Source organism: Gadus chalcogrammus, chromosome 4 (assembly GCF_026213295.1).
Source record: "Gadus chalcogrammus isolate NIFS_2021 chromosome 4, NIFS_Gcha_1.0, whole genome shotgun sequence".
Taxonomy (NCBI): domain Eukaryota; kingdom Metazoa; phylum Chordata; class Actinopteri; order Gadiformes; family Gadidae; genus Gadus; species Gadus chalcogrammus.
The window spans coordinates 3,483,413-3,505,965 of record NC_079415.1 but is presented as its reverse complement, the minus strand read 5'-3'; the positions used below and the strand labels follow the sequence as shown (position 1 = coordinate 3,505,965).

At 46.4% G+C, this 22,553-nt stretch overlaps 2 protein-coding genes across 2 annotated transcripts in view; one reads left to right on the top strand and one right to left on the bottom strand.

The window, feature by feature from the left end:
- Window positions 1-1,123: 1,123 nt before the first annotated feature.
- Window positions 1,124-10,688, top strand: LOC130380764 (rho GTPase-activating protein 8-like). Its single transcript, XM_056588090.1, has 13 exons — window positions 1,124-1,355; window positions 2,260-2,317; window positions 3,874-4,020; window positions 4,478-4,565; window positions 5,200-5,331; window positions 6,224-6,310; window positions 6,811-6,909; window positions 7,213-7,323; window positions 8,029-8,102; window positions 8,610-8,687; window positions 9,006-9,134; window positions 9,579-9,682; window positions 10,278-10,688. The coding sequence occupies exons 2-13, from the start codon at window positions 2,278-2,280 to the stop codon at window positions 10,470-10,472; spliced, it is 1,284 nt and encodes a 427-aa protein (XP_056444065.1). The 5' UTR covers window positions 1,124-1,355; window positions 2,260-2,277; the 3' UTR covers window positions 10,473-10,688.
- A 4,586-nt stretch (window positions 10,689-15,274) lies between these two features.
- phf21b (PHD finger protein 21B) overlaps window positions 15,275-22,553 on the bottom strand; it is a 75,666-nt gene continuing 68,387 nt past the window's right edge. Inside the window, exons 5-16 of the mRNA XM_056587621.1 lie at window positions 22,496-22,553; window positions 22,317-22,399; window positions 22,130-22,199; window positions 21,517-21,657; window positions 20,349-20,400; window positions 20,013-20,089; window positions 19,496-19,547; window positions 18,784-18,806; window positions 17,307-17,465; window positions 16,679-16,745; window positions 16,397-16,500; window positions 15,275-15,610 (exon numbers count right to left, since the gene is read on the bottom strand). The exon at window positions 22,496-22,553 is cut by the window's right edge and continues 152 nt beyond it. Of these exons, the coding sequence (XP_056443596.1) occupies window positions 15,275-15,610; window positions 16,397-16,500; window positions 16,679-16,745; window positions 17,307-17,465; window positions 18,784-18,806; window positions 19,496-19,547; window positions 20,013-20,089; window positions 20,349-20,400; window positions 21,517-21,657; window positions 22,130-22,199; window positions 22,317-22,399; window positions 22,496-22,553 (1,222 nt within the window). The remainder of the gene's footprint in view (window positions 15,611-16,396; window positions 16,501-16,678; window positions 16,746-17,306; window positions 17,466-18,783; window positions 18,807-19,495; window positions 19,548-20,012; window positions 20,090-20,348; window positions 20,401-21,516; window positions 21,658-22,129; window positions 22,200-22,316; window positions 22,400-22,495) is intronic.

The window sequence follows — 22,553 nt, the reverse complement described above, 5'->3', positions numbered from 1 at the left end:
AATAGTTATCGCTGATTGATTTTCTGTCTTAGTTAACATTGTTCATCATAGTGTGGATGGTTTAAGGATTGGTTGAGACTTGGTGACATTCCACTGTTGTTTCTAAAACCCAATTATAATTGGTTTGTGTTTTGAAACCCTTGCTGGGGTCGGTACTGCTGTTCTGGCTCTCCTGTGGTCCAGACCCAGACCTGCGGGGGGGGGGGGTCCTGAGATCCAGACAGAGGGGTGTACAGAAAGAGAGGAGGACACCAGTGGCGTCAACAGGCTGTTTTATTCGGGGCTAAAGCCCCGGATATTATTTAATTAGCCCCGAATATAATTTCTGGGTATAAAAATAAATAAATAAAATATATTTATAAGTAGCCTAGTCCTTCTATCTAGATAGTCCTTCTGGCCAGAGAATAAACAGTTTAAACATAACCACACTGTTTACCACCTCAAGTGAATTGACCTACCCTACCCCCAGTCAGAGCCACATATATATATATATATATATATATATATATATATATATATATATATATATATATATGTATATATAAGGACTGTCTCACTTGTATTAATTTTACTCTGAAATAACTTGAATGGATCTTTAGATGTTGGGGGATAAGCAGCACAGCAGTCAGGTAGCTATTTAAAGCTATAATAAACTTCGTGTTTTGTTTATTTAGGTAAAGCGTTATGAAAAATTGCATGCAAAAAAAAATGCACAATACGCGCACATTTTCGTTTTCCCTCTGGGCTAAGCCCTGGATGTTTATTAAACCTAGAAACACCCCTGGAGGACACCGACTGCTAGGTCTGAACGCCATTTTACCTGCGCGTCACAGGAGATATTCCTCCAGCAGGGGTCATGCTTTCCCTAGTCCATACATTTGTTAAGTTTTTGCAGACCTATTCTTGGTATTTTAAGCATGAGAACGCTGAAACGCTTCTTCATCGTTCATATGTTCATGTAGGCCTTCTGAATGAAAAAAAATGCGTTTGAATGCAAACTTGTCGCAATTTAACAGTCACATGTGATTTAAATGAGGGCCATTGATAAACTTTACCTGTCAGTGTTAGAGTTGAATTTTCTTCCGACTAATGTAGTGACGGAACATATATCTCCACCAAGGTTGGCCTTTGTCCGTTAAATTTGGTGTTAACCATTCATTTTGGATTATATTAAACACAGACGTCCTCCCTGGGGGTAGTCTGAGTGGAGCACACACACCTTGGCACTGAGCATGCGCACTGTAGTCGTGTCTTGAAGACTCCGCGGATTGAGGAAGTTCACTAACTCATGCGATTATCATGCTCTGGATTTAAGTATTAGTTATTAACACTAACTTTTCCGGGAAGTATTATAGGTACGTATAGCCTACCTAAAACTAACTAGAATCAATCTATCGGGGGGACAAAGGGATTTTACGCCATTGCTTTGAATCCCAAGTTGTCTTAAAATGAAACTACTTAATATTTTCTGCATGGGTAGGCCTATATTAATTATTATAATGACATGTATTCAACTTTCGATGTAGGCCTATTCGACTTTTCATTAACTGTTATTCACATGCATAATAAATAACCCCTGCGATGCTTTGCCATAACTTACCCTTACTGGAATGCAACATCGTGATTTCATATATTCAGGCTTCATGCTTTAATATTATACTGTAATATTTCCTCTTCTCAGCATGGCAAGGGCATCTAGTCCTGATACGTCAAAGTAGTATGTGACGAACAGAGTGGGTTTGATGATCAGAGGTACTGATAGACATCAGTCATTATATGGGCTGAATAAAATGCCATTACTGTCCAGACACTTTCATCATAGCATCTTTATGCGGTGAAACGCGGTGACCTTCACTGTAACTGTCATGTTAGCAGTCTGTCACATTTAATGCGCCGTTGATCTGATAACTTTAATAACAATATGACAGAAGACACCACATTTGCGATTAGGCGATGGGAGTAATCTATTTGTACTTATTTGTCTCATTAGACTTATGAAACTCGATGTATAATGTGTGTGTGTGTGTGTGTGTGTGTGTGTGTGTGTGTGTGTGTGTGTGTGTGTGTGTGTGTGTGTGTGTGTGTGTGTGTGTGTGTGTGTGTGTGTGCGTGTGTGTAATGTCACCTCTTTTTTTTAATAAAAGAAAACACTACAGAGACAGTAGTCCTGCATCACACGCACCAAATAATGATGATAGCAGACTTCACTGAGTGCTTTACGTTCTCGAGTTGATGCTGTTTTTGTTTCCCTTTCCAAAGACACCAGTGGCCTTCAGGATGAGCTCATCTGTAGACCTGGAGCAGATGGCTGAGATAGGTAAGATACTCTGGGAGAGGAAAACTAACTAACATTTCTTCAAGAAAGTCTCGCTCACGGAGGTGGCAAGACTACCATTAGCTTTTGAAGGTAGCAATCTCACTTCATTAATTTCACTTTATCACTTATTCATTGCGGAGTAATATCAATGTTTATGAAACCAAATCCTGTTTTGTACTAATTACAAAAGTCGTTTTATCATACAGCATATAATTTCAGGATTTCCTATTCAACCAAAGGAAGCGCCAGGTTGGTGTTATTGAGTTAAAGTGCTTGGCTACCACCCAGCTTAAAGCTCTTTCCCACAAGTTTTCTTTTCTTTTTTTCGCTTTGAGACTTGAGGCTCTGAGTCAGTTGTTACACGCGCGTCTTTGTGAGGCTGCATGATCACAGAACGCCTCAAACCCATTTCTTATCAGCCATGAATCTTTCTGATGAACTATAAAGTCAGAATTGTGATTCAACGTAGGGTTGGGTAATAGTTCAATGCTAGACTTTATTAAGGTACAATATAAAACATGCATTCTTCTTTCATTTTGAAGGAGAAATAGTTAGTTAAAAAATAGTCAGATGAACTATTCAGTAAAAAAATAATGGTCCTCAAAGCATAATATGAATAATGTGGTACTTGGAAAATACACACACACTCACTCACTCTCTTACTCACTCACCCACACACACACAAAACACACACACACACACACACACACACACACACACACACACACACACACACACACACACACACACACACACACGCGCCTCAGCCCCCCTCTGGGGAGAATCCCAGGCCGCAGACAGGCATCAGCTGCTGTGTGTGCGTGCGTGTGCGTGCGTGCGTGCGTGCGTGCGTGCGTGCGTGTGAGTGACCACAGGAGGGATGGGCATCGGGACCCCGACCCAAACGGTTCCCCCTGCCCCCAGAGGGGCACTTCCTGTCTGCTATCAGGCTGACGGCCGCGCTATTTATAGACGGACCCTGGACCTCCTGCTGAACAAGGCCAGATAGCATCACTCAGTCTGGGGATGACCACAGCTTCCAGTAACAAGCCCTCTGCTCTTTCTGTTTGGGGCTGATAGTGTCACCGCTAGCATCACAGCCTTCCCCGCTGCCTTCCCACATCAAATCAATCTTTATTGACCAACGTATCCGCCGACTTGCTGTTGGAAGGTTTCAGTTGGGGCTCGGCTAGCTGCTAAGCTAACCTTGTTAGGTGGTTCTCACTGTAGGGACCCGGGTTGGGTTCTGTCCTGCGGTTCTGTGCTGTCGTTCCATCTGTTTCAACTCCCACTCTCCAGTCTGTCTGCGCTGTGCGTTCCAGTAAGGCTCGCAGGCTGCTTGTGGGAGGCATGTAGCTCAGGGAGTAAAGCGGGATGGCTGGTAACCAAAAATATGCATCCATAAATATATTTGAAAATGATGGATGACAAATCAACTGATAAAACACGTCCCAGTGTCCGATGGCCGTTAGGTATGATGACCTGTCGGTTGGCGGCCATGTTGGATCAAAATGGCGGCCCGTGGGTCAACCTTTCATTGTTTTGCCTTTTATCAGAATTGAAGAAGGACGATGAAGAGTACGAGGAAGAGCACAGCGGCCTGGCCAAGCGTCCGGAGTCGTTGCCGTCACCGAGCGGGGGCGGGCTTGACTCCTCCCACCCGTATTACGACGTCGCACGCCACGGGATCCTCAAGGTCATAGGTCAGCCGGGAACACCTGAACACACACCGTCAATGGATGAGGCCTGTTTGGTCGTTCAAGGGAGACGAGCTGATTGGTCGTCGAGAATATAGATTAACATCTGCCTCACAAAATAATCCTAATTTATTAATCTTATTCTTGATTCTCGGGTGATAATATACATTATATCCTCATAGTGTATGAACCCAAACACACGGGATACTAAGTGACTTCCCTAATGGGACAAATTATAATTTTAAACACGTTTGCCTTTTTATGTCACAACATTTATTCTTGCAAATTCTACATCGCACCCGATTGGCTTTTAAACCCCCCCTGTAAATAAACCTCAGTCACTTACCATAAACCCATCTCCATATATTACCATGGAGCGGAAAAAGCCCACATTAACATGCAGGGTGCGCCTGCCCTAACGGTCCCAGCTGTTTCCTGTCTCCCCTCCCGTCTTCCTCCCCAGGGGACGACAATTACGGACGCAAGCTCATCGTCTTCAGCAGCTGTTGCATGCCGCCGTCGCACCAGCTCAACCACCAGCGCCTGCTAGAGTGAGTTGTCCCCCCCCCCAGTCGGACAGACCCCTATGGGGGTGGAACCCATGGAGGTCTTCTCTAGTCAGTATTTAAAGATCACCGATTGGAAATGAGGGGATTAATACAGGCATGGATTTGGGGCGGTTCTATATTTTTATCTGATTTGATTTGTGTTTTCAACGCAGAGGGGAATGTAGGCGTGGCCGCCGAGAAGAATAACAAATAGACTAGAGTGAAGAACAGGCTTTGCTGGCCCAAAAGTTTGTGGGCTTGATCCCCGACAGCAGCATCGAACTTTAAGCGAGATGAGATTGAGTGAGAGGCCTAAGCCCCAGTCTTCTGTTGAAGGCCCTCCACCTCTGTTCACTATGATCAGAAAAATGTAATCAAACGACCGAAATCAAACTTACGATGCGTGTGAGATGTTTGATGCAAACTACGGAAAAAGGCCTCATTAAACACTGTTTTAACGCAGAATAATAACTCTATGTTCGATGCAAAATAATAATGACAGTAGGTTAAATGCAAAATAACATTATTAACAACAATAATATTTTTCAGTATTAGTAATTAGTAACTAGTATTATGCCTCATTTAGTCTGATACAATACATTCAGGTAGTGTGGATGAAGCTCCCCGTTGTGTGCAGGTACCTGAAGTACACTCTGGACCAGTACGTGGAGATGGACTACACAGTGGTGTACTTCCACTACGGCCTCCGCAGCAGCAACAAGCCGTCCATCCGCTGGCTCCGCAGCGCCTACGCAGAGTTCGGCAGGAAGTCAGCCACGCCCCCACTGCCCTTCACACATAGACGCACGCGCATGCATAGACACGCACACGCGCAGACACACGCGCACATGCATAGACACACACGCACAGATACACAGTCACATACACACGCATGCGCAGAAAAACACGCACACATGTACTCACACAAAAACACAAACACGCACACATGCACGCACACGCATACACGCACCAAACACACACACAGAAACGCACACATTCTCACACACACACAAACTCACATCCCTCACTTTGGGTTTGAATAGTCACATAAAGTCCCAATTTAATTGCTCAAATTAACATTAAGAGTAGAATAACACCACTACATTTAGTAATGCACAAACGCACAAATCATTCCTTTTAATGCATCAAATAATTTTGTTCAGGCTTGTTTGTTTTGTTTTACGTGTTTTTAAACATTTATGATCCTCCTCCATTCATAATTCATTTTAATAGCCTTCTCTAGTAGTTCAGCCCTCTGAGGTCAGACTCTCGTTCGGATGGCCTCTAACCAGATTCAGACTCACAGTTTATTTGATTACATCTTAGCGTACAAGCTCACAAGAGTAAGGCTTTGGTTCCTCAGAGCAGCAATAATACAAGATCACGATAACAAAGTAAGTCATGAGTCAAAAAAGTAGCAGCATCAATACAAGATCACAATAATAAAGAAAGAAAAGTAGGTCATAGTAATTAGAGAAACTAAAACAATGATAGTAGGTAATGAAGTGTAGTCAATTATATGGTTTTCACGTGTTACGAGCCAAGGTGCAGAAAATGCTGTGCAAATTACAGAACGATATAATGCAGTTAAATAGTCCATTGTTGCACTGTGTGTGGGGTTGGTCTGGGGGTAATGGCTTCACCTCCTCATGTGACCCCAGATACAAGAAGAACCTGAAGGCCCTGTATGTGGTCCACCCCACAAACTTCATCAGGATCGTCTGGAACATTTTCCATCCCTTCATAAGGTAGGGAACTCAGACTTATGGATTTATTGATCACATGATTTATTGATTACATGGACCAACGTGATGTTCAATGGGTCTCAACGTTCTCTCTCTCTCTCCCTCCCTGTCTCTCTCTCCCTCTGTCTCTCTCTCTACCTCTCTCTTCCTCTCCCTCCCTCTCCCTCTCCCTCTCTCTCTCTCTCTACCTCTCTCTTCCTCTCTCTCTCTCTCTCTCTCTCTCTCTCTCTCTCTCTCTCTCTCTCTCTCTCTCTCTCTCTCTCTCTCTCTCTCTCTCTCTCTCTCTCTCTCTCTCTCTCTCTCTACCTCTCTCTCTACCTCTCTCTCTCTCTCCCTCTCTCTCTCTCCCTATCTCCCTCTCCCTCTCTCTCTCCCTAACTCCCTCTCTCTCTCTCCCCTCTCTCTCTCTCTCTCTCTCTCTCTCTCTCTCTACCTCTCTCTCTCTACCTCTCTACCTCTCTCTCTCCCTCTCTCTCTCCCTCTCCCTCTCTCTCTCCCGACAGTCACAAGTTTGGCAGGAAGTTGACGTACGTGAACTACCTGGCGGAGCTCCGGGAGCACGTCCCCTACCAGCAGCTCGTCATCCCCCCCGACGTCCTCAGGTGCTGATTGGCTCGTTTTAAAAAACTCACCGGAGGGGATTGGACGTTATCGCCCGAGTATGCATGGATACCGGGAGTGAATGAGCAGCGAATCAGATTACACTCACATTGTATCGTACTTTACAATACGTTTTCACAATTCACCGAGAGCCATATTCCTGTCGCCATTTACACAACGAGTTAACACAACTCTGTGCATCTACCTTCTCTAAAATCTCGTGTGTGTGTGTGTGTGTGTGTGTGTGTGTGTGTGTGTGCGTGCGTGTGTGTGTGTGTAACACTTAAACATCCCCTCACCCACAGACACGACGAGCGGTTGCGAGCGGCTCAGAAGAGTGGCCCCGCCCCCCCGATGAAGACCCCCCCGCCCAGACCGCCGCTGCCAACCCAGCAGTTTGGGGTCAGCCTAAATTAGTGAGTCTCTCTCTCTCTCTCTCTCTCTCTCTCTCTCTCTCTCTCTCTCTCTCTCTCTCTCTCTCTCTCTCTCTCTCTCTCTCTACCTCTCTCTCTCTACCTCTCTCTCTCTCTCTCTCTCTCTCTCTCTCTACCTCTCTCCCTCTCTCTCTACCTCTCTCTCTCTCTCTCTACCTCTCTCTCTCTCTCTCTCTCTCCATTCCAGGCAGCTTCTGAAGTGTGGTCAAAAGAGGAGGGACTGGCCAACCGCTTTCAATGCTTTGCTTTCTCGCTCCTCCAGATTCCTGCCCAGCTACCCAACACTAACACACTCTCTCTCCCACAACATTCCAGTGTCGAGGTGCCCCTGAGCAAGACACCTCACCCTAACTGCTCCCGACGAGCTGGCTGTCGCCTCGGGTGGCTGAGACTGCCGTCGGTGTGTGTGTGAATGCGTGCATGAATGCGTGCATGAATGGGTGCACGTTGGGCAATAATTGTAAAGCGCTTTGCGTGGCCACTCGTTAGAAAAGCGCTGTATAAATGCAGTCCGTTTACACTCTCTAGTTTGTATATGGTACAGTTTAGTTTGAGATGCAAAGAGCAAGCGGGAGGTTAGTTGTCTTGCGCAAGGATGCCTGGATGAGGGGAATCAAACCCCAAATTCTCTACTCTGCAGTATTTGAGTCGGGTCTGAGGTTTCTAATGGGAGACTTGTGTCTGCAGCCTCCGGGAGAAGAACAAGCAGGCGCTGATCCCTCTGGTGATGACTCAGAGCATCTCCTACCTCAAGGAGCACGGTGGGTCCTGAGAGAGGCTTCACACACGGGTCTGGGTCTGTTGATGTTAGTCTGGTGGTCTGTTGGTCGGTTTTAAGTGTCCAAATTTGGATTAGCACTGGAGCACTTTAATTGTTTTACCTGTGTGACGGTCCCACTTGTGTTTGTGATCATGCGATGTCTTAAACTGTGTAACGGAAGCTCACTTTTAAACTGCGAAACAAGTTTACCTACGGGTACTAATAGAGTAACCTGAACCTGAACCTGCTTTAAGTGTCTTCCAAAAGGTCGTCTAGACATAAGAACAATGCAAAAGCAAAATACATAGAAAAATATGTACATAAAAAAATCACAGTAACACACCCCTATGTGTAAAATGATTAGTTTCTTGAACGTGAAATCACTCGCTCGCCACACAACCTCAAACAGAGTAGTGGAAACTTCCCCGTTCTCTGAGCTCAACTGCAGGCGATTGTTCACCCCAGCGTGTTTCTGGTCTGATGTTTGATCCTCATTTCTTTTGTCCAGGGCTCAGAACGGAAGGCCTGTTCAGGAGGAGTGTGAGGGTTCAAATCATCAAGGACATCCAGAAGCTCTACAACCTCGGTGAGGGAGGAGCCAGGAAAACCCTGCTGGGAGTGTGTGTGTGTGTGTGTGTGTGTGTGTGTGTGTGTTAGGGAGTATTAGGGATAGAAATAGAGAGAGAGAGAGAGAAATAGAGGAGAGAGAGAGGGAGCGAGAGAGAGAGAGAAATAGAGAAGAGAGGGAGCGAGAGAGAGAAGGAGAGAGAGAGAGAGAGAGAGAGAGAGAGAGAGAGAGAGAGAGAGAGAGAGACAGAGAGACAGACAGAGAGAGAGAGAGACAGACGTGTGGACATACCTGTCCATCATTCTCAGCGTTCCTCTCTCGGTGCGTTCTCCGCAGGGAAGCCGGTGAGCTTCCAGCAGCATGGAGACGTCCACGTCCCCGCCGTCATCCTGAAGACCTTCCTGAGGGAGCTGCCGGAGCCCCTGCTCACCTTCGCCCCCTACCAGCAGGTCCTGGACATCACCGGTGAGGACCCCGGTCTGACAGGGGGAGGGGGGGGGGGGTAGTAAGAGGGTGGGGGGGGTGGGAGTTGCTGGTGGTCCCCACTGGGGGGGGGGGGGGGGGGGGGGTAGTTAGAGGGCGTGGGGGGCTGGGGGGAGGGATGAGTGGGTGGGTTCAAGTTGAACGCGGTATAATACAGCAGTACCCCAGGGAAATATGTCCGGCGGAGAAGCTAATATTATGGTAATATATAAAGCAAATGTCCTTCACTTATCGGCAAAAAAAAGATAGGAGAGAAGGAGGCCAGCTCCCCGGGTTTACATCCCCGATGTCCACGACGACCTAGAACTAATGGGGTATATACCAAATACCTGCTCCTTAATAACATGCATCTGACTTCATTACCATGGGGTGGGAAGCGTCTGCTTAATGGAGGACCGGTCGCGTAAAGTCATGTTTCTGTGGCAGGCGTGGAGAGCAGTCTGCGGGTATCCAGGTGTAAACAGATCGTTGAGAGCCTTCCGGAACACAACCGCGAGGTTCTGAAGTACCTGGTGACCTTCCTCCACATGGTGGGTGAAGCTACCTTACTACTACTCGTAGCTAGTCCTAGTAACTAGTACTAGTAGCCTTCTACTACATCTACGACCCATCCCCTTCAGTTACACACCTGTGTAATTTAATCACACACCAATCAATTACACACTTTTGTAATTGAACCAACTTGTGTAATTGAACACACTTGTGTAATGAACCCTTGGTAAATTACACATTTGGTTAAATACATTTGTTGACAGTTTTCAGGGGTGTCACAAAAAAATCATACCACTATACTTTCCATTTTATATAAACTTTGTCGTTTATACTTCAGATGTAAAAAAAATAAAATAATAATTAACTCCTCAGTAATGATAACACTAACTGCGACTCTAACGTTAACTGTGTTGCTATTCAACCGCTAACTTTGAAGCTAACGCTCACTGTGACGCTAACGATAACTGTGTTGCTTACGCTAGCAGTGATGCTATTCAACCGCTAACTTTCAAGCTAACGCTCACTGTAACGCTAACGTTAACTGTGTTGCTTACGCTTGCTGTGATGCTATTCAACCGCTAACTTTGAAGCTAACGCTCACTGTAACACTAACGTCAACTGCGGTTCTGACAGGTGTCCGTGGAGAGCATCGTGAACAAGATGAGCCCCTCCAACCTGGCGTGTGTGTTGGGCGTGAACCTGCTGTGGCCCCCCAAGGGGAGCGTGTCCCTCTCCGCCCTGGCCCCCATCAACGTCTTCACCGAGATTCTCATCGAGCACTGCGACGCCGTGTTCCGGGAGCCCGTGGTCGGCACGGCAACGGCATGAAAACACGGGAGACGACGTCTGGTTTTTTTTATGACGAACTAGATAACGTATTTTATGACGAACCACTGAACGGTTCGGACCTGGGTAAGACGAGGAGCAGGCCCGAGATGTCCCGGTTTTCCTGTTTTAAGGGACATTTCGGTTGACTTTGATGAGTAAAGTGTTAAAGGAGACATATTATACCACCAGGTGTGAGCGGGATTAGCCATACAAGCCGTTTCGAAAACCTGCCCCATATGACATCACTAGTGGGCGTGTCCACCTAGATCTGTGCTGGATAGATGAACGTTTACTTCAGTCCACTGGGTAGGCTGGTAGGCTGAACTATCGCAGCACAGATCTAGGTGGACACGCCCACTAGAGATGTCATATGGGGCAGGTTTTCGAAACGGCTTGTAAGGCTAATCACACTCACACCTGTAATCTAAAACGACGTGTTGTAACATATTTGCCATTATTCCGTACTTTTTCAGTGTTTCAATGACATGTTGAAAATGTGTTACATGATTTTGCTTTGTTTCTCTTCATTTTACAAATGTATTAAAAAGTGAGGGTTTGTTACTACACATATAAGCACCTTTATTATCAGCAAGGTCCCTGGTGATGAGCGTCGCCATGACTACACTGGTATCCCTTTGACGTTTCCGAACTTAACTTATGTCACACGGTAACGTTACAACCACAAACGAGTGGCAACACCAGACAGTTTTTGTTCTTAACATTTGTTTATTAATGATTCCATTTTTCATAAGAACTCGGTACAAAAAAGTGAGACTACTCTTTACCATTTACCAACTTCCATCAACGTTATTTTTTTAATGCATCATTAAAGGAAAGAAAATAAAAAATAAAAACTACATTGGCATATTTAAGACAAACACTTTTTTCCTAGACATCCTATCAACTGGACGGTCTCCGTGACAACGAAAATAAAGACGACTACTTCTTCAACAAACACGAGATTCTCTTCCAAGCTAGGAAATCTTTGTGTTGTATCTTACATTGTTCCCTGGCGACCAGCTCGTCATTGCTTCATAAAAATAAAAAATTCAACATTACAGTCTCCAGAATGCATAACCGAACGCAAAACAATAGAAAATCCCCAATGTTTTTTTTGCCCTTCTTCTTATTTCGTCCACATCAGCGTGCCTTTTGTTGTTGTTCCTTGATAAAAGAATATAAAAATGTTTTTGATTCTTTTTTTTGTTCATTTTGTTGTTCAAATGTTTTGTGTTGTCGTTCCGTGTATTTAAAAATAGATCTGTCTTGCGGTATGCACTGCACAGTTTCTCCCGGAGAAGATTCTGATGGAGTGGTGGTGAATGTCTGATGGAGGGGGGGGGGGGCATGCGCAAGGGAGTGTTTGATATGATCACCTTTCAAATCATCCTTCCGATAGGAAGCCGATTCAGTTTTATTAAAGGGCCCCTATTTTACCGGCAGATATGCTGTGGACACGTGGGCGTGTACACCGAGGCATGATGGGTAATGGCGACATCAAACCTGGCTGTAAAATAGGTTCCCTTTAATTATAATTACTAGTAGTAGTTATTATGGTTTCGAATTTCTTGCGTCTCCTGGATTTTACACAGCCCTTGCAGGTCCGTGCGATATGCATCAAACGTGTTTACATTCTAGCCTTTCGTATTGGTGTTTGTTTAGGTTTTGTTGGACTGTTTGCGATCCTGGAGGGAACCCCCATTTGGAAATAGACAACGACAAAAATAACAACAAAAAAATTGCATGTCTCTGTGGCAGTGACAACTCAAAATGACTTGGCGGTGGACTCGAATCCCCTATCCTCTACAAAAGATCTCCATGATATATCCTTTTTTTTTTTTAAGCTATCAAGGCAAACATAATAGCATATTGATGCATGGCTATGACATTATTGATATTATGCTCAAATGGTGGTTAAGGTCTGACGCGGGCAGAATCTGTGCATTTGTTCGGAGGGGGGGGTTTCAGGGGTCGTGGGGTCAACAGTGCTCACTGTATTAGCCGGAGCTCATGTACGTCAACAAAATAACAACATAACAGTTTTTAAGCATCCATGTCCTTCCAAAGTACTGTTTCGCCTTTCAGGTAAAGGGAAAGTTATTTCACATCAAGGCAGAACCATAATAAACCATTTTTGCAACCGGGAAAAGTAACAGGAAATTGGAGAAGGAGAAAGCGTCGTATTGCTTTGACAACAAAGGGGGCGTTGCACCTCAAAGAAAGAATGAACTTTTACACAGAAATGAAACATAAGAAAACACTGGCAAAAATGTCCCTGAACACCATTTTGTAGTACAAGGAGGAAATGAACACAAAAGTTGAACTCCTTTCATTGCCAATCAACTGCCTCACACAGCTGTCTAGTGATATGTGGACCTTCTACTGTTGTTGTTCGTGTGAGTATGCTGGTAAATTAAAGTGTTCTACGGTGATTTTTCTCCCCCCATGATGGAAACTCTTGACTCCTCCCCTGTAACAGCTTTGATCTTTTGAGCACTTTGAAGAATCATTTTTTTAGACACCAAACACAAGTAATGTTGATATGACTGAGAGAAGCTACACTTTCTCTTACAAGTACAGCTCACCAGGAATTCAATGTCTGGGGCTTACTGTCTTTAAACTGTCCCCCCTAGCCCAAGTAATGTTCAGTCCAATGTCAATGATAATAAAGTACGTAAATTGTCTTTCCTTTTCGGGGAAAAGAATGCAAAAGGTAATAAAAACAATGATATTGGAAAATGTTTGTGCATTTTTTTTCACGTTGCAAAGTGGGATCCTGCCACTGATTTTGATAAGAGCATGATATAAAGTGAAAAAGAATAATAAAAACGAAAGCGAAAGTGAAAGTAAAAAATCAAAAAAGTAAAAAACTTAAAAGCCCATTTAACGGACCGGTAGGAAGACAAGCTCTGCGGTAAGGACTCCTACAAATCAATCATGACGGCAGCCCTCCTGTCGGAAAAACAGACAGGCTCAACAACAAGCCATCAATCTCAAGAACAAACTACCTTCAATTGACTAGGTCCACTGACACCACCACCCCCCCCCGCCCACTACGCCCCCACCCAAAAAGATCTGTCGACACCTTTCTCCGTGCTTCGTGTTGCCATCGCTCTAAAACTAGTTGTGTCTCATCGAGGCAGTGTTCATTAGTCTGACTTGAATGTGAATTAGACAGGGCCTCCCTCCTCTATGAAATGTCAATTTGTTGAAGAAGAAAAACATTGCAACTCAATTGTTTTTTTCCAAAGCGTCAAAAGCATAAAATATAAAATAGGCAGGGAATAAAATAACTATACAAATACAAAAAGTTCCCAGTCATGATCACCCCCCCTGCCCCCCCCCCCCCCCCCCACCCACACTCCCAGTACAAAAATGAATGGTTTCCTTTTTCTTTTTTGGCATATGTTCTATACTGGTAAAAAAAAAGAAATGAAAGAAAGAAAGAAAACAACTGGGTTGATCTGTGGAAATGTCCCGTTATTGGAGTGCAATGGCGAAGGAAAAGGAAGGCGTGAATACGTCAGGAAAAATGTGTGAATCCAGTAAATCTGAACGACAGAAAGACCTGCAGTTGTAGTAATAGTAGTAGTAGTAGTAGTAATCAGAATAATACAACATATGTACACAATGACCCCTGCCCCCCCCTATCCTCCAAATACTCCCAACTTATATGTATCAACAGGCATTGGCATGAAAATACTAAAATCTCCACTACAAATGCTAATTTCTTTTTAGTTTATCTTAAATACTTTTTTGACTCTGACTTTTTTTAACTCTATTAATACTGAAAAAAAAAAAAAAGAAGGTATCCTCTGTTTTTTTTTGTTTTGTTTAGAAGGCTCGTATGCATTTTTGCAGTACATACACAACAAAAACACCCCACCCCTCCCCCTCAACCCCCCACACACACACAGATACCTCATACACCTGAATTATTATGGCAGACACCGTCCTCAGGAGCCCCTCCTAGCCAACGTCAATGTACAGTCCCCCTCCTCCCACCTCCAACGCTCCCGCCGTTGCGTTTCCGTGACTACGCCTACTCTAATGTTCTCTCTCACTATACGTAGAACAATAATTATACCTGTGTGTTTGTTTTTTTCCGGGTTTTTTTTTTTCTCTTTTTTTTCTTCGCATTTTTTTTTCTCGTCGTTTTTCTTTTGTAAGAGGAAATATATTTGGGCTGCGGCGAAATACTTTGTCCACAACTTCCTGTGGCAGCGTGGTAAATCTTAAATTCTTGTAATAAATACATTAAGGCCAAGAACGTTAATAAATAGAAAATAAATAATTAAAAAAAGAAATCTCGTAAGCACTGTAGGTGTTGGGTTTAAAAAATACTATATCATGGACTGAGTGGAGGATATAGGCTCTCTTTTGTTAAAAGTTATCTTGTTGCTTTTTTGTTTTAATCCATGACACTTCTGAAGATGAAAAAATGGGTCGGTATTATTCGGTGGCAACGATGGTATCTCGTATGTGTTAGAAAAAGAAAGAAAACATCTTTTCCCTCTCATTTGGCTGAGACCAGAGACGGCTGCACGTGTCTGCTTTTGCTGCTGCTAGCTAGCTAGCTAGCCGTTGCTGCGGCTAAACAGCTAGCCGTAGCTTCTGCTAACCAGCTAGCTGTTGCTGCTTCTAACCAGCTAGCAGTCGCGGCTGCTAACCAACGAGCCAAAGCTGCTGTTGGCTGCTGCGGTTAATCTCCTAGCTAGCTAGCTAGCTCACTCGTCAAGGCTACTCCCTAGCTAGCTCGTCGCGGCGGCGGCTACGCGCTAGCTAGCGGGCAGCTCCGCGCCCTAGTTGTTGCCCTGGGCCTGGCCCCTCTGGAGCAGTGCCGAGGGTCCGACGGGGATCGAGGCGATGGCGGTGGCGGTGGCCGGGCCCAGGGTGATGGCGGCGTTGGCGCTGACGCCGCCGCCGCTGCTGGTGGTGCTGGTGGTGGTGCTGGTGGCGCTGGCCGGCTTGATCCAGGGCAGCGAGAGCAGGGGGGCCTTGGCGGTGGTGGTGGCGGTCATGGTGACCTGGAGGACCTGGTCCCGCTGGATGAGGCGGATCAGGGCCTTGACCCGCTCCAGGGAGGCCTGGGTGCTGCGCTGCTGGCCCAGCAGGCGCTCCCGCACGTCCATGCACTGCTGCAGGGAGGAGGGGGGAAGGCGGGAGGGGGCAACGGTGAGGAGACGCTCTGTGTGACAAGGGTGAACTGTGGCTGATCGACAACGTCGATGAACCAGGTTTGATTCCGGCCTGCGTTCCTATTCTACATATCCTTTATCTCCTCTCCTCCTCCTCCCCTCTCTCTCCCCTCTCCTCCCTCTCCTCTCTCTCTCTCCCCTCTCCTCTCTCTCCCCTCTACTCCCTCTCTCTCTCTCCCCTCCCCTCTCTCTCCCCTCCACTCCCTCTCTCTCTCTCCCCTCCCCTCTCTCTCTCTCTCTCTCTCTCTCTCTCTCTCCTCTCTCTCTCTCTCCTCTCTCTCTCTCTCCTCTCTCTCTCTCTCCTCTCCTCCCTCTCTCTCTCTCTCTCCCCTCTACTCCCTCTCTCTCTCTCCCCTCCCCTCTCTCTCCCCTCTCCTCTCTCTCTATCCCCTCTCTTCTCCATCCAAGTCCAAAAGTCCCTTTAAACATATCAAAAAAGAGGGTAACTTACCAAATGATGATTAAATACTATTTTTTAAACATTTTACTTCCAGATATGTGCAGGGAGTGGTCGGGTCGTGAGGGCGTTGCAAACAACGCTTTGAGTTCAGCTTTTTCTCAATTCAAGCAAAAAGGCGAAACCCTTTTTCATTGTGACATGATAAAATCTCCCTGAATAACTCCTGATCCCGACCGACCGGTTAACAGGGCGCCGGGGGGGGGGGGGGGGGGGGGGGGGGGGGTTTGCATCATGAGCTCCGTCTCAGCCACGGCACTCCTCCTCACCTCGAGGGACTTGTTCAGCATCTTGTCCTGCTCCTCCAGGTGAGCGCACTCCTTCTTCAGCTCAGTGTTCCTCCTCAGAAGCCTCCTCTTCTCCTCCTGCCTCACTGCTCGTCCAATCACACGCAGGGGGGGGGGGGGGGGGGAAGACGCAAACAAACCACAGACACAAACACAAAGAACACACGTCGTCCGTCAGTACAGGGAACGGAGAGGCTTGCGACGTCTGATGCACTTTTTTAATCCAGAAGATAATGCGACATAAGCCGGAGGGCGAATCCTCACCTGTCTTGTGTGTCACGTAGGACTGGACAAAGTTCTGCGGCCAGGACATGTTCTCCTTGTTAAGAACCTGCAGGAAGCGAGAGCGGTGTTAAACGGTGAATGGACTGCATTTATGCCGCATTTATATACTCTATAACCAGTGGCCACTCAAAGTGTTTACAATATTGCCAAACATTCATACACACATTCACACACCGACGGCAGTATCTCGCTCAGGAACACCTCGGCTAGGAGGAGCCGGGGATCGAACTAGCAACCTTCCGGTTACCAACCAACCCGCTCAACCTCCTAAGCCATATGCCGCCCTTGTTACGTCAGAGACTAGAACTACGACTAGGACTAAGTCTGGTTTAGACGGAGCCAGGAGTCGTCGCCACACAAGTGGAGCTCTGGACCGACTCCCTTCTTAAGAGGAGTGAGTGTAAATCATTCCCTTAGCAGGGGGACATTAACGTAGTTACCCAGCATGCTGTTTCTGAGTCCGAGTCGAGACACATATTATTAAGGAGCAGTTTGGGATTAGCCGTCTCACTCTGAGATGGCTAGCGATAGGAAGTGCTGTATGAATAACATGGTCGTCGTGAAGCGTATCGGACTTAGCGACCGTGGCCCGCGCGGGCGTTCGTACCTTCTTCTGGCACTTGGGGCAGTACCAGGCGGCCCGCGGGGGGGTTTTGAGGGGGGGCTGCAGGCAGTCGGGGTGGTAGGCGCGGGTGCAGTTGTGACAGGGCTGGAGCTCACCCTCCTCCTTGCAGACGGAGCAGTGCTCGTCGTGCTCCAAGTCCTCCTTCGAAAACAACAACAGAACAACAACAAACAAAATGGCAACCGGTTATCTTGGAGTTTTCTTTCGTTTTATATCTATCTATTCTTAGTTTCTTTCTTTGTTTCTTTCTTTCATTCTTCCGTTCATTCTTCTTTCCTTCATAAGTTTTCTTTTATTTTATATTTCTTTCTTTCGTTCTTTCTTTCATTAGTTTTCTCTCTTTTTTACTTACTTTCGTTCTCTCTTTCTCTTACTCTATAGTACATCTATTGCTGCTATAGCCAGGTCTTCCACACTCCACATCACACCCACCTTTCCATAACTAACTCAGAGGCGACGGGGACGGAAGCCATTATTAAAGGTAGATTCAAAGCCGTCGGCCCCACTTCGCCAACTCATCCATCCCCAACACGCCTAACTTTAATATCATAGACCAACACTGTGGCACTCAAGAGTCCATACTGGTATACGCAGTGTGATTCTCCAGTGTGGGCGTTTTCATTACAGCCCTAATCTCTCTTTCGGTCGGTTAGAGCTTCAGAGGGCAGGCCTGTGAGAGGGCCGAGAGCCAGCTGGTGTTCAGGGCAGATCTCAGCTCGCCCGCTGGGAGAGAGAGGGCCGACCGACGCTAGGTAAATGCGCTCTGAATTGGCAGAGCTCATGGGAGCACAATAGCGTGTTCCTACATGAGGAGTTTCACCACGGAGTCTGGGAAGGTTGGAGTCGAGGTTGGTTGGAGTCAAACTATTTTCCCATTTTTTATTCACTTTCATTTCAATCTATTGGAATCTACTCCATCTATCTAACTATTGAACAGTCTAACACTCTATCTAAATATCGATCACTCTATCACTCTCTATCTAGCTATTGCTCTCTATCTAACTATTGATCTATCACGCTATCAATCTGTCTATCTATACTTGATCAACTACATAAAATATGCTTCATATAGTACATGAAGTTTATATACTACATACAAAGGAACTTCCCCCTCTGTCTGTGGAAATGACATAAATAAGATATCAGATCACACAACACACAAACACAAACACACCCACCCACACAGGTGCACTCAACCAGAGACACACACCCAAAGATAAACCTACTTTGGGTTTATCTTTGGGTGTGGGTGACGCACAGATGCACACACACAGATAGACCTACCTACACACACATGCACCGACACACACACACACACACACAAATAAACCTACACACACACAGATACACATACACACAGATGCAGTGACCGACACAGACGCACACCCACAATATATAGCTGCCTACACACACACACACACACACACACTCGTCCTGTCATCAGGGGTGGGGTACGTACCTTCCAGCAGAGATCCTCTGTGTCTAGCGTGTGGATGGGAAGCACAGCACAGGTTAGTAAGACTGCTGGGGCAGGGGGTTGCGGAGGGGGGGCAGACACAGGGTGGGGGTAGTGGAGGGTGGGGGTGGAGGAGGATGGAGCAGTAAAGCCATGCATGCGCTGCAGAAAGGGGTCCAGCTCACACAGAGCATGTGCGTGTTATTCACACGGGTTTTGGGACGGCAGCGGAATTGGAATGCACCCGAAGCAGCGATGCAATGAGGAGGCAACGATCAAATGGAAGAGGCTTGGAGAGAACGACCAAAGGGCCTCGAGAACCACAGCCTCCCCGATCGCTGGGCATCCGTTCCTCAAGAGAAGGTTCTCTTTCTTTGTGTGTATGTGTATGACTGTGTGTATGTGTGAGTTTGAGTATGTGTATATGTGTACTTGTATGCGTGTGTGTGTGGGTGTATGTTTGAGTATGTATGTGTATGTGTGCGTGTGTATGACTGTGTGTATATGTGTGTGTGCACGTGTGAGAATGTGTGTGTATGTTAATGCGTGAGTGTGTAGGTACGTGTGGGTGTGTGCGCGTGCGTTTGTGTGTGTGTATAAGTGTACTTGTATGCGTGCGTGTGTGTGTGTGTTGGTGTGTGTGCGTTTGTGTGTGTGTATACGTGTACTTGTATGCGTATGTGTTTGTGTGTGTGTGTTAGGGTTTTTGCGTTACCTTGTGACATGAAAAGGGGGTTGTTCAGGTAGTTTGATGCAAGTCGTTTGCGCTGAGAGGCCAAAGAGCAAAGAAATGGAAATAGTTAGACCAGTTGGAATATTAAAAACGTCCATTTCGCAAGAGTCACAGTTTAGTAATTCAGTTACGAAACAGATGAGTGTTGAATAAAACATTGTTTAAAATTGGCCCTGAAAAGTACGATACAGACCTACAGTTATGAATAAGTTGCAAAGACATTTAAATAAAATGTTCTTATTATCCCAAAATGCAGCACTGCGTTTTTTTCCCCAGAGAAAGCATTACTGCAACTTTGCAAAGAATTATTTTCATAAAATTCCATCCAGGTAGACAGTTGGAATGACATTGCGGTTCTGTCGGCCATCTTGGTCCCAACTGGTCCTCAGCAGAGGTTCTCTATTCTGTCGGCCATCTTGGTCCCAACTGGTCCTCAGCAGAGGTTCTCTGTTCTGTCGGCCATCTTGGTCCCAACAGTTGGTCAAAGAGGCTCTCTCACCTCGGGCTCAAACAGGCCGCTGTACGCTGGGTTGGCTGTGCTCCGCCTCTTCCTCTCCTGTCTCTTGGTCTGGAGCTCTGCATCACAGCCACCATGTTATGAGATGTTAGTAACAGCACGGGATGGACAACGTATACCACATTTTTTGCATAATTTGTGAAAAGATTTTTTTTTTTTTAAAACACATAAGAAAATATATATCTATATTCCCCTTTTCCAAATTCTTTCTTTGAGTTGTTTTTAAAGTTTTACAGAAATGCAAAGAAACAAAAGTTGCAGATTTTTTAACATTTACTTCAAACAAATCAATAAACAACGACAACAGCAAAGACTGACCTTCCAAGTAGTCCGTGGTGACTAGGCCGAGGGCAACCATGAAGGCAATTTTCTGCAACAGACGAGGATTCACGGTAGCATTAATAACAGGCGTGTTTGATTCAAGATTCATCCACTTTATTCGTCACACACAAACATCACATACAGGATTGTTCAGTGAAACTGAACTCGCAAAACAAAACAAGCACCAGTATCAACTATGAAAAACTTAAAAGAAGAAACGTTTTTGTGGTAGAGACAAGCAACACTATTTGCAATAGGAGTTGATTTAACGAAGGGATCTGAAATAATATTTGAAAAATATATAGATATGTTTAGTTGCAGTCTGTCTTTGTGTCTGTGTGTTTATTAGTGAGATGTTGACCACATACAGCTCTCGCAGGCATGGAGGGTGTAGGGGTCTGACTATCCAGAGGATAAACATGACATCATCGGGGTGGGCTCGGAGATTATCTGGGATTATCAGTCCGAATAATTGGATCAGTTAACCGAGATCAGATCAGCGTTGACGAGATAAACATCAGCGCCGATCCCGGGGTCGTGTTCGACCAGAACGAAGCAGCACGAACGAGAGACTTGGCGGTTGGGAACATTTGTCGGTTGATTTGATGGACAAAATGGCGGAAACCCCGCTTTCGCTGTTCGCTTGAAACCGGACGTTTCCCGTTGGGTTTGTTAAGTCTTGTCTTGTTTTTAGGAGGAACAGAGAGAATGTTGTGGAGGGATCTTGGGAAAGGCTGCGTGTTGGCAGGAGACTCGCTATCTGTTACGTATCCCACAGTAAATGGGTCACGATTCAACCAAACCGCTTGTAATACTGGTCTAGAATGCAATTAGAAAAATGTAGAAACACAAAAATAGATCAACGGTTCTGTTATACAAGCTATTGAACAGCTGATTCACGCCAGCTTGAGATCAAAAAAATAATGTCAGAAAAAGCCCGTCAATTAAATTAAATTAAATTCAATCTGGGTTCAGCATAGTCTAGCGGTGATTGTGTTTGTCTCTAAATCAAGAGTTGCGGTCGTTATACGTCACTGTTGAGCGATGTACGACGCTGATCATACACTGGACTAAACCGGTCCGGGGGTTCTAAGGCTGTTTGGGGGGGATGAGTATTGAGAGAGCGTCCTCATCCCACAGATCACCACGGCGACCACCTCCTCACCTCTGGGTCTTCTTCGTCCTTCTTGGGGGCGGCGGGGGTGGGGGTGGTGGGGGGCGACCGGGCCGGGCTGCCCCCCAGGGACGGCGTGCTGGCCTGGGCCCGTGGGGAGCGGCTGGGGGCCTGGGACTGGAGGATTATGACCTGGGGGGCAGAACACACCACACACACACACACACACACACACACACACACACACACACACACACACACACACACACACACACACACACACACACACACACACACACACACACACACACACACACACATGATATGTGTTAGAAAGGTTTGACCATTTTGAATAATTCGCATTTGTGTTAATAATACGCTAGGTAGCTGTTGACGTTGTTTTTGGTGATTTGGGACCGTAGCTGAGGATTCTAAGCGGTTGATTGCATTTGAACAAATTGTCCATACACATCTACAGTTTAACATTTGACAAGAACACACATTTCAGTAACACAGACCTCACTAACTAGAAGAAATACATTCAGAAGAGAAGCCCAGAGCGAGAAAAGGACCACATTCGTAACGCTAGTTAGCAAAGCTGGGGGGACAGTGTCATAGCCAACGGTTGACCATCAGCCACCGGAGGTCAGAAGTTAAACCTCACCTTGCTGTCTGCGCTGAACAGCAGCGGCTGCACTTTGACCAGCGCCTCTCCGACGGCCGCCATGCCGTTACTGGCGGCGGTGGTCACCGCCACCACGGGGGAGCGGGAGGAGGAGGAGGGGGAGGGGGAGGAGGAGGCGGAGGCGGAGGAGGAGGAGGAGGAGGAAGAGGTCGTGATGAGAGCCAACGCCACCCCGGGCCCCACGGGGGTGCTGGCCTTCGGTGGGACGCCGCTGGAGTCCTGACCCCCCCCCGAGGACAGGTCCTGGGCCTTCGCCGCCGCCGGGGTGGGCACCAGGTGGTGGGAGGGGGCGGGCGGGGCTGAAGGAGGTGGAGGAGGAGGAGGAGGAGGAGGAGGTGGTGGAGGAGGAGGAGGAGGAGGAGCCGAGGGGGCCGAGGGGTCTCCCTGGCCGCCGTTGGACCGG